General features: G+C 41.6%; 1 protein-coding gene across 3 annotated transcripts; it reads left to right on the top strand.

The window, feature by feature from the left end:
• RBM22 (RNA binding motif protein 22) lies at positions 1–11486 on the top strand. Of its 3 annotated transcripts, none has more exons than XR_006553292.2 (12): positions 1–156; positions 586–639; positions 1577–1606; positions 2360–2492; positions 3557–3657; positions 3762–3934; positions 5090–5290; positions 6259–6423; positions 7243–7331; positions 7537–7668; positions 9082–11056; positions 11157–11486. XR_006553292.2 is itself a non-coding variant. In XM_006042019.4 (11 exons), the coding sequence occupies exons 1-11, from the start codon at positions 103–105 to the stop codon at positions 9210–9212; spliced, it is 1263 nt and encodes a 420-aa protein (XP_006042081.1). In that variant the 5' UTR covers positions 1–102; the 3' UTR covers positions 9213–11486. The 3 variants fall into 3 exon arrangements, 1 of the variants encoding a protein (XP_006042081.1); XR_326131.4 differs by having other exon boundaries at positions 9082–9264; XM_006042019.4 differs by having other exon boundaries at positions 9082–11486.
• The last annotated feature ends 3291 nt before the right edge of the window (positions 11487–14777 follow it).

Here is a 14777-nt window from a genome sequence, read left to right on the forward strand (position 1 = left end):
AAATAAGACGTCGACGTGCCGAGAGGCAGCCGCGGGGCCTGACGGGATTGTGGCGGTCCTCTCCCAACTCGGAAGCTGCGGCTGCCTCCAGACGCTCTGAAGATGGCGACCTCTCTAGGTTCCAACACCTACAACAGGCAGAATTGGGAGGATGCGGTGAGTGAGCCTGCCGGAGGAGGACAGAAAGAGGCAGCGAAGTCAGGGCTCCAGCGGGCGGGCAGGGACGTGGCTGCGGTGCGGCCGAGGGAATTCCAAGAAGAAGCCAGCACCGCGGCCTAACTCGGCTACGGCTGAAGGCTGGAGGGAGGCCCTCCTGAGGGCTTGGATGGAGGGGGTTTAGCCAGGGTCTGGGACCAGCTCCCTTTCTGTGCCTACTCCCTCCACTCTTTTCGAGCGGGTCTTTACTCCCGCCGCCTCCCGGAAGTGCATACAGCGCCTCCTCCCGCGACCCGGCCCGTGCTGGACCACGGGTTCCCCCTGTTCCCCAGCCTCGCTCCTCGCCCCCTCCCCCCCGCCGCACGACAGTGGCTGAGACGGCAAGGCCTTTGGAGCTTGGCGTTCAACCAGCTTTCCCATTTTCACCAGGACTTCCCTATTCTGTGCCAGACGTGTCTTGGAGAAAACCCATATATCCGAATGGTGAGTGAGTGAGTGTAAAACGGGACCTACTGTATATGTTCTGTCAATGTTGTGGTACTCGCACACTGTCGGTCATGTAGTTCTCTTAGCCACGAAGAAGTAATGATGCTTCTTTACTAACCCTAAGCGTAGAAGAATTTGCAAAGGACTGTCATGCTCTCTCACTTTGGAACTCGGCGACGGTCTGTGATCTAGGAGTCATAATAATAGTTAATATCCATTGAACATTTACCTAGGAGTCAGATCTGTTAACCAGAGGCAAAGAAAGTTTATGTCTTTTCAATACAGCAAGTAAGGTGTGGAACTGGGATTTAAGTTCAGATAGTCTGACTCCAGGGACCTCAGCAAATTAGAAGGAGAGCCAGGACTGAACTCAAGTGCCTTTTAGCTTCCACACCTTATAATGTGTTTAGTGTAAGGTACTTTCTCTCCTTATAAATAAGAGTAAACTTAGCAGCAGTTTATATTTAATAATTAGGGCTGTGTTGTGATCAATCTCGGAGGTATTGATTCACTATATACAGAGTACCATCACAGGATGAGTCTAGAGTAGTTACCTCTGACTAAACTTTGAAAAATGGACTGGCCCTGGCTGCATCCTCTGTGCTTTAGGGACTGTGGAAACCATTAGGAAATTGTTCTTGGAAGAAAACTTGGGAGCCAGAGGTGAATCTAAGAATTGTGGTTGTGGAAAGGTACATACTTACTCCATGTTAGATCCATAAAATTCTTAAGAGGTCATAGTTTGTATGTGATTAGATTATATCCCAGCCCCTTCCTTGCCCTCCTCCCCAAAAAGGGTAGGATCCCATTTCTCTCTCCCACCCCTTAAGATGCCAGGGATTTCCAGATACTTTTCTTGGAAACTGTGTAGAGAAGGAGCAGGCATCAGCTTTTTCCCCCCATGTCTGTAACTCCTCTATTTTTTCTATTTCAGACCAAAGAAAAGTATGGGAAGGAATGCAAAGTAAGTGTGTTAAAGAGTAATGATTTAGTTTTATTTTCCTTTTTTCTTCGACTCCGTGAGGTTTGAAGTCCTTGATAAAAGTGAGTGTGACACATGCATTCATGTATCATTTATGTACTCTTTGGCTGTTAACTATTTAGGGTAGGGGTAAGAAAATGAGCCATTTAACACAAGGATTCTTAACTTGATGTCTGTGGTTGGTCTTTGAACCCCCTGGGATTGCATATACCAAATGTTCTGTGATTATCAGTTCAGTTCAGTTCAGTCGCTCAGTCGTGTCCGACTCTTTGCGACCCCATGAATTGCAGCACGCCAGGCCTCCCTGTCCATCACCAACTCCCAAAGTTCACCCAGACTCGCGTCCATCAAGTCAGTGATGCCATCCAGCCATCTCATCCTCTGTGATTATGCCTATGAACATTTTTAAGCTGAGGGGGAAGGTCATAGATATAAGATTCTTAAAGAAGTATAGGACACTCCCTACTTACCCCATAAAAGATTAAGAATTACATTGTTAATGCTGGTGACTTCTAGAATGGGAGGACTTTGATTTTTGAGTTTTTAAACTACTGAAGAAGAGTGTTGTAAAGGATTGAAACATCAGATCCTGTTTAGACTAGATGATTGCTAAGATCTCCTCTAAACCCTAGATTTGGGGATCCTTTCTTTGAATCTCCTGATGTTACTAAATCTCCTGGATTAATTGTCCAGATCAGGACCGTTAACACTCTGTGGCTTTATCTTGTGTTCCAGATCTGTGCCAGGCCATTCACAGTGTTTCGCTGGTGCCCTGGGGTCCGCATGCGTTTCAAGAAGACTGAAGTGTGCCAGACCTGCAGTAAATTGAAGAATGTCTGTCAGACCTGCCTCTTAGACCTAGAATATGGTATGTTTGACTTGCCCCATGGTTCTGAAAGTGTGCAGCTGCTCTAAACAACAGAGTGGTCTTCCTGTCTCCCTCTTCTCACCCTGTCTCTCGTTCTGATCCACTTTGAAATTTCTGTTGTGCTCTGCTTTTCCCAAGAAGAAAAGAACCATACTAGGTTATTCTAGAGTTGTGAACAACAATAGTGATTTTAAGAAAGGTTGGTAATTAATCAACACAACTATGCTAAATACTATTTATACAGAAGGGAGGTTTAAGGCCTTCTGTATACCTTTATAGCCAAGGTAAGTTAGAGGCATTGTTGCTATGACAGGTAATTTCTTTGCCTTAGACTCCTGTCTAGAGCCAGAACATTTCTTCCACAATCCCTACCAAAGTTCAGGCTAATTGTGCTTTGGGTTTTTGTATCAACTATGTTGTTAGGACTGATACACTGTATTGCTACTGTTTCAGAGTAACTTCTTTTGGCAGTGACTTTTTTACTGCAGGTGACTTTTTGTTTTTCAGAAAAACATCCTTTCAGCAAGTTTCTACTATACAATAAAATGAAAAAGGAAAATCTGGGTTTATTTATGTTAAGTTCAGAAAGTTAACTCTGCTAATCAGAGTCCTGGTCACATACTGTTTAATATTATTTGTATGTTTGTTAAGGGAGTGTTCTAGTTCTGCAGTACAGTGATCCTTACATGATTATGACTATTCAGAGGATCTGCAGGACAGGGCTAAAAATAATACACTTTTTACATTTGTTTTAAATCATGATATAGTAAAAGCTAGATGCGTTATTAATTGCAGGTCAGATCTGACTACAGTAAGAGCTTGTTCATCTAAAATATTTAAACATTCATTTCATGAAAACTTAGGAATTTGGATAATTTCTTAGAATGCTCTGTAGTAGTATTAGCTTGACAGTGCTACAGAATCTGAATTAAAATAAAGCTTCTATTACCAAATAAAGTGGAGAAAGGAAGAATGATGTTATATTATATTATTCTGTCTACGTACTCAGTTTGGATATGGTTTAAAATGTATCTTGAGTTTTTTCTTCCTTTCCTTTGTTCTAGGTTTGCCCATCCAGGTTCGTGATGCAGGATTGTCTTTTAAGGATGACATGCCAAAGTCCGACGTCAACAAAGAGTACTACACACAGAATATGGAGAGAGAGGTGTGCTGCCACTTGCCTGATATAGTTTTATATTTGATGAAAGAATCCTAGGGGATTGACATAGTCTGTGTAATTTACCTTTGGAATGTGTCATTCCTCTGTAGATTTCCAACTCTGATGGAACGCGGCCAGTTGGCATGTTGGGGAAAGCCACATCCACCAGTGACATGCTGCTCAAACTGGCCCGGACCACACCCTACTACAAAAGGAATCGACCGCACATTTGCTCCTTCTGGGTGAAAGGAGAATGTAAGAGAGGAGAGGAGTGTCCATACAGGCAAGAGCTGAAGTGCTTTTTCAGTGTTTGCTTTCAGATGGCTAGTTACCTATGAAGGGGGAAGTGCTAGACTAAATTATTTATGCTTCAAAATGTTAAAGTTTATTCAGCTAGTGTCATGTATCTTATATCTTAGGAGCAGAGATTGAATTGTTGTTTTTATGTATAATGGAACCTTTACCTATAAGCAAGCCTTGGGAGACTAAATTGCTCTGTCGTAAAATATCAGTGTTGACCTCAGGTTCCTACCTACGATGTCAATCTTGGCTCTCATGGTACAACTGGCTTAAATCTCAGTGTATAGTTGAAATCAGATTAAAGCCAGACTTCTAAAATGTGAGTATGTTTGAGTCAAGACTGCCAGGCATCTGGATTAGGAGGTTTTACCTTGGAGTTGGTAAACCCCACCCATGAGAAAAAATTAGCTCTCCCTATTTCTGGGGTTGGGTCCATAGATTAATCAAGCTCTTGAGTGCAATGCAAGACCTCAGATACATTAAGAACCGTTGCCCTAGAGAGGGGTAACCATGTTGTGGTTACCTTTGGTTTTGAAGTGAATTGTGCGAGAAGCATTTCTTTCACATTTATTTATTTGTTGCTTGCTCTGGGTCTTTGTTGCTGTGTGTGAACTTGTCTCTACTTGGAGTGAGTGGAGGCTGCTCTTTGCTATGGTGCACAGGCTTCTCATTGTGGTGGCTTCTCTTGCTGCAGAGCACAGGCGCTAGGTATTTGGGCCGCAGTAGCTGTGACACACAGGCTCATTAATTGTGGCTCAAGGGCCCTAGAGCGTGCGAGCTCCATAGTTGTGGTGCACCAGCTTAGCTGCTGCACGGCATGTGCAGTCTGAACCTGTGTCCCCTACATTGGCAGGCAGACTCCCATCCACTGTACCACCAGAGAAGCCCAAAAAGCATTTGTTGATAAGGAAATTTCCACCCTATGGCCATTTAAGTGACTTTTAGGAGGCTAGCATGTCCTTGTGTGATACAGTAAGTTCCTTGATATTAGCTCTGTTTTAATAATTATGTTTTGGTATGGCCATGGTATCTGGTTCAAAAAACATTTCAGGGGTCTTTATATAGCTGCTGTTGTTTGATACCTGTAAAATTTTTTCCTTTGTTTCACCTTTATGCATTGTTCTTTCTTGAACCATAGACATGAAAAACCAACAGATCCAGATGACCCCCTTGCTGATCAGAACATTAAAGACCGATATTATGGAATCAATGACCCTGTGGCAGATAAACTCTTGAAGCGGGCTTCAACAATGCCACGTCTAGACCCACCAGAGGACAAGACTATCACCACACTGTATGTTGGTGGTCTGGGCGATACTATTACTGAGACCGATCTAAGGTTTGTGAGTATAATTTTATGAGTTATCTTTACTTTCACCTGCCCTGGAATAATATTTTTTGGCAAAAACTTGAGAAAACATGATAATTCTGTACCGAGTACATTTTTTTTAGTTGCTCTATAGTATCGTACTGACTGGAATTTTTATAAAGTTCTTTATGATGACAGATAATAGTCTTCGACAGTGCTTATTCCATGCTTGCTTAGGATAATAATTACATGAGATTCTATTTGACCTAATAACCATTAGAATTTCTAAAGATGGCACATAACCAGGAATGATTAATTACATAGAAGAAAGAGAGATTTGCAGTTATAAAAAAATAGATGGTTTAACTTGTTGGTTTTTTTTTTAAAGAGGTTGGTATTTGGTAATTTTGTGTTATTCTTGTATTTTGCTTGGCTAGATAAGACATCTGGGCAGATAATGGTGGAAATTACTTCTTGCAAAGAGCATGGAGAAGAAACCTTTCCAGGTGTAGAACCTGTCCTTGTTAGCCTATCTACATTAAACTAAGTGAGCTAGACAGTTCCCCAGGGATGGCAGACTTTCTTCCACCGCCTCTTTCTCTTCTTTTTTGCAACCTTAAAACATTTTTTATTTAAACATTCTTGGCTCATCAGCCCTGGGCACAATACTTTGCTAACCTCTTATCTAGGATTTAACATCCTTAGGGAACCTACTGGAGCCCCCTTTCTTCCATAGGAAAGGCCCTGAGATGTTTGATAGCCTTTACTCATTTTTTTTCTTTCCCTTCCTCAGTACACAGTGCCCACAGTAGGGGCAACCACAGTAGGCTTAGGGGAGACCACCTACAGGTAATTAGGCAGATCACCGTGAGGCCACTTGCCTCGTGGTGAATCAGTGAAAGAGTATTAACTCTTTTTTCTTTTTTATTAAATCCACATTCTGACTCCTGGGAATGTCTGTTGTCAGCTCTCGTTTTTCTCTACCTGTGTCTCTTCAGGAATCACTTCTATCAGTTTGGAGAGATCCGGACCATCACTGTTGTGCAAAGACAGCAGTGTGCTTTCATCCAGTTTGCTACAAGGCAGGCTGCAGAAGTGGCTGCCGAGAAGTCCTTTAATAAGTTGATTGTCAATGGCCGCAGGCTCAACGTGAAATGGGGAAGGTGAGCATGAGACTGTATTAAAATATCATTGGGACTTCCCTGGCCGGCCAGTGGTTAAGACTCAGTGCTTCCACTGCAGGTGGTGTGGGTTCAATCCCTGGTCAGGGAATTAAGATCCCATATGCTGCATGGCACACCAAAAAAGAAAAAGCATTATTGAGATTTTCAAGAAACCTTTTCATTATCTGGGGGCTAGTAAGCTTTTGGTGAACAGCCTTAAATCAGTAGGACATTTAAAAAAAACTTTTCATTATGTCTGATGCTCGTTCCTGTGGCTATCAGGAAGATGCTACTTTGGAAATTTATTCAGGGTTTTCGTGTAGTAATCTGATGCTTTGAAGGTTCATGTGTTTTGTGACCAGATATTATAGGTCAAGGATAATCCTAGGGCATGCAAGTTTACACATGAATTAAATAGACCTGGATTCTGTCCTTAAAGGCCAATTGTTTAGTGAAGAAGAACAGCTAATTTAAGCCTGTAAGTGTTTACTGCATAAGAGAGAGACAGGTAAAATGCCCTGAACGTTCAAAAGTGGAACAAGTTTCTGGCTTGGAGCCAGTGTTCAGCCCCTGAACACTGGGCTCAACACAGTGTTGCTGCCTCCTGCATCCCCTAAAGCGATTCTAGCAAAATTTGAAACCAAGTATTTCTGTCTTCAAAACCTTTGCTCCTGTCCACTATGGCATTTATGAGGAAAAAGTGAGTGCTGAAGAGGAGGCAGGAGTGAAGGAGCTCTGCTGGACTAGGAAACGTGAGAAACAGAGGTGTGAGAGAAGGTGGAACCAAGTGCTGATAGCCTGAATGTTTGTGTCTCCCAGGTCCCAGGCAGCCAGAGGGAAAGAAAAGGAGAAGGACGGAACCACAGACTCTGGAATCAAGCTCGAGCCCGTTCCAGGGCTCCCAGGAGGTGAGTGCAGATTCTGCCTACCCAGCAGCTTGCTAACTTCAGATACTCCTACTGCCCAGACCTTCCTCGAATGTTAGAGGAGACCAGTCTCTGGCTCCCAGCAGCTGCGTTCTCCCAGCAGGACCCCTCAGGATTTCAGGGTAGTGGAAACACTCCACAGAAACACAGCGGTCTCTGCTCTAACTAGCTCTCTTCTCTTCTCTAGCTCTTCCTCCTCCTCCTGCCGCAGAAGAAGAAGCCTCTGCCAACTACTTCAACCTACCCCCTAGTGGTCCTCCGGCCGTGGTGAACATTGCCCTGCCACCCCCACCTGGTATTGCCCCGCCTCCACCCCCAGGTAACTTCTTAGGAAGTAGGGAAATGGGTTAGACTTAGGAAAATCCTCCTGAAGTCTGTCCAGACCCTGTACCGTCATGTCTAACATATCTAAGCCTTTGGGTCTGCTCCATAGATGTCTGCAAGTAAATCTGATTGTTGTCATTCTGGGTATTTTCATTTTTTACTGGCTTGCTAAGAAGGAAGTCACCAGTTTTCTAAAGATCTAAGTATATGTATCATCAGAATGGGAGTTACTGTGATTACAACGACCTGTCACCAGTTTAGGACTTCCCAGGTAGCACTAGTGGTAAAGAACCTGCCTGCCAATCCAAGAGACATAAAGAGGATCCCTGGGTTGGGAAGATCCTTGGAGGAGGAAATGGCAACCCACTCCAGTATTGTTGCCTGGGAAATCCCATGGACAGAAGAGGCTGGCAGGTTACAGTCCATAGTATAACAAAGAGTTGGACAAACTTAAGTTTAAACTTAAGTTGTAAAGCAACTTAACATCATCAGTTTGTTCTCTGTTCTATATCTTAACTGATGCCCTAGAGCATCATTGCTTAAAGGGTAGGCTGTAGGTGTCATCTGCTTGCAGCAAGATAAGGAGTTTGCACCAGAATGTAAATTCATTAAGGAAGTCTTTTTTTTCCTTAATCTTTTTATTTATTTATTTGGCTGCACCAGGTCTTAGTTGCCACATGCAGAACTGTAGGTTTCTGTTGCAGTATGAGGGATCTTTACTTGTGGCTTGCACGATCTTTAGTTGTGGCATGGAACTCTTAGTTGTGGCATGCAGGATCTAGTTCCCTGACCAGAGATGGAACCTGGGCCCCCTGCATTGGAAGTGTGGAGTCTTAGCCACTAAACCACCAGGGAAGCTCCTAAGGAAGTCGTGTTAACAAAAAAATTGTTAGATGAACTAAACTGTGCTTAATTGTGTAATGAAGTTACAATTTGACTCTAGCTCTTTATCTTGTTCGTGACAAGTAATAAACAGTTCAGGGATCAGCACTTTGTACAGCACTGTCAGTGCCAGCGTGAACTGTGTAAGTAAATCACAAGTAACTGGTTCGCCTGGGCAGAGTTCCCACACTTGCTGGAGTAAGTCCTGGTTTCTGAACAACCTTCATTCTAGTATAAAGCATTGAGATTAACGATGACAGGGTCTTACCTGATTTCTCCCTCACCTCCCAAATTCGGATCAAATCCTATCTGGTAGGATTGGCATGTTTGAGAGATAGCAAAGGCTCAGGTGACATACTAGCAATACTTTGAGACCTATGGAGTTGTTTTTAGCCGTCCTGAGGGGAAAGGTTTCTAAAACCAAAGAAGTCAATGTGTAGCTGGTTTGGACCTTAGAAAGATTCATGGTTTGAAAGTTTATCAAGAGAATTGCAAACCTAACAGATGTGTTCTCTCCCATCTGTAGGTTTTGGGCCACACATGTTCCACCCCATGGGACCACCCCCTCCTTTCATGAGGGCTCCAGGACCAATCCATTATCCTTCTCAGGACCCTCAGAGGATGGGAGCACATGCCGGGAAGCACAGCAGCCCCTAGCACTCATCACCGCTCTGGGGCTCTACAGAAGAGAGGGCGCTTAAAAATCCTAGTAAATGAATCCTGGAATAAATATATTTTTCCTTCCTTTGTAGTTTCCATGGTAGTGGAATGTATTCAGATGTGGGCAGTTGGAGAACAACAGCCATGATTTCCTCTGTGTGTTCTCAAAGGATTGATGGACCTGAAATAAGCTGCCATTAACACATCTGGTTACTGCTATAACATTACTAATAAAACTTAATGCCTCTTCCCCTCATCTGTATGGGGAACAAGTAACTGGGTGAATTGGAATGTCCAATGGAGTTGCCATCCCAACCATATGTTCATTTTGTATCTTCTTTTGGCGGGTGGGGGGTGGGAAATGACCTGCAGTAAGAAAAACAAGCAAACGATTTTTGACCATTTTTATGTCCATTGGACATTTTCCTTTTTATCATCTAAAAAAAGATTACTAGTACTAATCATTGTAGTGGCAAGAGTGTGATTTAATGCTTCTATAGTCACACTCTTGAAAGACAAATAGAAACAGCACCCAGCACAACCCAGATCTTATCTCTCCTTTCCTGATTTATTACTAAAGGAATCTGGCTGATAGTTTTACTTCTTCACACTACCAAAAAAGACAAAAATTACTTTTTATTCCTATCAATCAGATGGAGACACAGATTTCATGGAGCTGTGTATCATTGAAGAAACCTGGTATTTGAGATCAAATTATTTTAAAGAACTTCCTGTAAAACACTTTAACAAACTGTGAAAGGAAAAGAATTAAGAGTGTGTTTAAATGGAAGACTTGTGGCCTACGGCTGGAATGTTGATTTTCAGCATTCACCTTTGTGTGACTTCAGCGTCTCATTTTAATTCCCTGCTCTGGGCAGGGGATTCTGTTTGGTCTTAGAATATTTGGAAATAATTGAACTGTAGATGGCAAAAAAAAAAAAAAAGAAAAATTGATGTTGTGTTGTATTTTTGTTTTGAAAAATTAAAACGGGTCAATTTTCCAAATGTTGTCATAGGTTTATTTCTGTTTTCTTTATCCTTGGTAGCTGAAGTTGAGGTCAGTGGGAGTTAGAAACAAGTTATATATAAAGATATGTTTTTGCTTTAGATATGTTTTTGTTTTGATTCTGATCTTTATCTAGTCTAAAAGATCCAGGCCCTTTTAGTACTTATGTCAAAGGTTACTTTTGGGGTTGAAATGAGATAATACACAGAAGGCACTCAACACAGAGCCTGCCATGTGGTTATGGATATATGGTAGCTTTAAAATGTCATCTTAGTATTATATAAGTCGTTTTAAAAGGAATCAAGAAAAATTGATACAAGCCCATTTTTCTAGAAGCCAATTCCCATGTCGCTTTTATCTCAAAAGTACCTACTTATAGAATGAATATACCTCTTTTTACTGTTTTAGCTCAAGAATTTTTGTTTTCCTCTAGAGAACTTTATCTTGCCTCTTTTTTTTTAAGATTTAAAATTAATCTAGAAGCACTTAGACAATTTAGTTCTAGTAGTATCAGATGTGAAGCAATGTAGGGATACTTCCAAATATTCTGACACCCTTCGGGTAGGGTTTTTTGTGATGGTGGAGGGAGGGTTACTTTTGAGCATGTAAGAGATTTTTAGCCAGTCTGGTAATGTAAGCAGTGTTTTTTATCTCCGAATTCAACTATATCTGTGTATGTATGTATGTATATATATATATATATATATCTATATATATATGTAATCTTGACTATCCAATTGTGTATTCCTGCCTTTTTAAGAACATTCTAAATGTTTGTTTACTAGCTGGCTGTGGATAAGTGTTTTTTAAAAAGTATAAGCGAACAAAGTATAAAGTAAGTACTTGATTAGCCTTAAGTAAATCAGAATTATGAGCAATTAGATTTTGGCAAAAACTCAAAGGTGCTTACCAAACTCTATTTCTTTTTCCTCTAGAGAACATAGCCAGGGGTTCACTTGGCGAAAAGTAAACTTTGCCATTCCCAGACCTCGGCTGTAGAAACATCTCACCCACTCAGAGCTATGAACTCTTTCCCATCTGCTGGCTGAATGCACAGGAGGATGATCTCTGGAAGATGGCAGTCACACAATGGAAGGAGGCTGGGTTCCTCTATCACTGCTAAAAGGAGAGCATTCTGATAGGAATTTTTGTTAGAGTAAGCCATTGAGTCCTGAGGATCTATCTGTAACAACAGCTAGTGTTACTCTCATAAAAGATGTCAGATCTGATCACAAAAAATAAAGAAGAAACTCATTTTTTATTTACACTGAGTAATGGAGATTTTTACTTTTTAAAAAATTGAAGCATAGTTGATTTACATGTGTTAATTTCTAATGTACAGCAAAGTGACTCAGTTACACACATGTATACTACCCCACTTCAGTACTCTTGCCTGGAAAATCCCATGGACGGAGGAGCCTGGTAGGCTATATAGTCCATGGGGGGTCACTAAGAGTCGGACACGACTGAGCGACTTCACTTTCACTTTTCACTTTGATGCATTGGAGAAGGAAATGGCAACCCACTCCAGTGTTCTTTTCCCACGGACGGGGGAGCCTGGTGGGCTGCCGTCTAGGGGGTCACACAGAGTCGGACATGACTGAAGTGACTTAGCAGCAGCAGCATACATACTTTTTAATATTCTTTTCCATTATAGTTTATCCCAGGATGCTGACTATATTTCCCTGTGCTATACAGTAGGACCTTGTTGTTTATCCAGTCTGTATGTGATAGTTTACGTCTACCAATCCCAAACTCCCAGTCTATCCCTCTCCCTCCATTTGGTAACTACAAGTCTGTTCTTTATGTCTGTGAGTCTGTTTCGTAGACAGGTTGATTTGTGCCATATTTTAGATTCCACATATAAGTGATATCATGTGATGTTTGTCTTTCTGACTTACTTCACTTGGTATAATAACCTCTAGTGGCATTCATGTTGCTACAAATGGCATTGTTCCATTCTGTTTTGTGGGTGAGTAGTAGTCCATTGTATATATGTACCACATCTTTATCCGTTTATCTGTTGATAGACATTTAGGTTGTTTGCATGTCTTGGCTGCTATTAACATTGGTGCACATGTGTATTTTTGAATTACAGTTTTGTTCAGATATGTGCCCAGGAGTGGGATTGCTGGATCATATGGTAATTGTAGTTTTCTGAGGAACCTCCATACTGTTTCCAATAGTGGCTGCACCAACGTACATGCGCACTGGCAGTATAAGAGAGTTCCCTTTTCTCCACACCCTCCCCAGCATTTGCTATTTGCAGACTTTTTAGTGATGGTCGTGCTGACAGATGTGAGGTGGTACCCCATGGCAGTTTTGATGTGCACTTCTCCAATAATTAGTGATACTGAGCACCTTTTTATGTGCCTGTCAGCCTTCTGTATGTCCTCTTTGGAGAAAGGTCTATTTAGGTCTTCTAACCGTTTTTTCAATTGGATTTGTTTGTTGTCGAGTTGTGTGGGCTCCATATTGTTTTGGAAATTGAGCCCTTATCAGCCCCATCATTTGCAAATATTTTCCCCCATTCTGTTGTCTTTGTTTGTTTTTATAGTTTCCTTTGCTATGCAAAAGCTTGTAAGTTTGATTTGGTCCCATTTGCTTATTTCTATTTCTCTTACCTTGGGAGACTGACATTGGTACGATTTATGTCAGAATGTTTTGCCAATGATCTCATCTAGAAATTTTATGGTGTCTTTTCTTATATTTAAGTTATTAAGCCATTTTGAGTTTATTTTTGTGCTTTGTGTGAGAATGTATTCTAACTTCATTGATTTACATTCAACTGTCCAATTTTCCCAGCACCACTTGTTGAAGAGCCTTTTCCCCATTTTATACCTTGCCTCCTTTGTTGAAGGTCAATTGTTCGTAGGTGTATGGGTTTATTTCTGGTTTCTCTATTCTGTCCTGTTGATCTGTGTGTCTGTTTTTGTACCAATACCACAGTTTCGGTTACTGTAGCTTTGTAGTGTAGTGTCTGAATTCTGGGAGGGTTATACCTCCTGCTTTGTTCTTTTTCCTCAGGATTTGCCTAGACAATTCTGAGTCTTTTATGTTTCCATATAAATTTTAGGATTATTTGTTCTAGTTCTGTGAAAAATGTCATGGGTAATTTGATACAGATCACATTACTGTAGATTGTTTTGGGTAGTATGGCCATTTCACCAATATTCTTCTAATCCAAGAGCATGGGATGTCTTTCTGTTTATTTGAATCTTCTTTAATGTATTTTATTAATATTTTATTTGTTGTTGTTGTTCAGTCACTAAGTCATATCCCACTTTTGTGACCCCACAGACTGCAGCATGCAAGGCTCCCCTGTCCTTCACTATCTCACAGAATTTGCCCAAATTCATGTCCACTGAGTCAGTGATCCTGTCTAACCATCTCATCCTCTGCAGCCCCCTTTTCCTTTTGCCTTCAGTCTTTCTCAGCGTCAGGGTCTTTTCCACTGAGTTGGCTCTTTGCATCATGTGGTCAAATTATTGGAGCTTTGGCATCAGTCCTTCCAATAAATATTCAGGGTTGATTTCCTTAGGATTGACTGGTTTGATATCCTTGCAGACCACAGGACTCTCAAGAGTCTTCTTCCAATTCAAAAGCAGGTCCTCAGCATATAACTCTTCAGCCTCCTTGGTCAGATTTATTCCTAAATATTTTATTTGGCGTGATTTTAAAAGGTATTCTTTTTATATTCTCTTTCTGCTCTTTCATTGTTAGTGTAAAGAAATGCAACTGATTTCTGTATGTTAATCTTGTATCCTGCCACCTTGCTACAGCCATGTCACCTGAACGCATCAGATCTCATCTGATCTTGGAAGCTAAGCAGGGTAAGACCTGGTTAGTACTTGGGTGAGAGTAATGATGATTTAAACAGATTCTGGAGCCAGATTACCTGAGATCAAATCCTCACTTCAGCACTCCCAGCTCGCACACTACCTAACCTCTGTCTAGTTGTCATAGTGCCTTACCTCCTAACCATTCTCACTGCCTGTAGTGTTTTGAGCTCCTCCCCTCTTGGAGAAGGCTCAGAAGGTATAGCCTCAGGACAGCTGGATAAAGGCAGTAATGGCCCATGGGGCAAAGAGTGAATGTTGGAAAGCCGAATCAAAGGTCCATGGGGACCTGAAGAAAATAGAGGTGAAATCAGAGGAGTCTAGGGTGACCCTTCTTCCCTCACCACTAACCCGTCAAGTGTCTGGTTTAGTCAACTGGGTGGAAAGATGTCTTCTCCCGAATAGAGAATGCAGTGGCAATTTCTCAGTCTTTCCTTGTTTTTCATGATTTTGATAGATTCAAAGAGGACTAACTGGTCAGGTATTTTGTAGAATTTCTCTCAGTTTGTATTTGTTTAGACTGGGCTTATGAACTTGGGGGAAATATCACAAGGTGGGGGTGCCCTTCTCATCCGTTTACATCAGGAAGTTAAATTGATGATGTTAACCTTGATCACTTGGTTAAAGTAGTGTCTTTGTAAAGTTACTATTTTTCCTTCCTATGCCCTTTGGAAGCAAGTCAGTAAGTCCAGTCTGTAATGAGTAGGAGGGGAAATA

The sequence above is a fragment of the Bubalus bubalis genome, chromosome 9 (assembly GCF_019923935.1).
Source record: "Bubalus bubalis isolate 160015118507 breed Murrah chromosome 9, NDDB_SH_1, whole genome shotgun sequence".
Taxonomy (NCBI): Eukaryota; Metazoa; Chordata; class Mammalia; order Artiodactyla; family Bovidae; genus Bubalus; species Bubalus bubalis.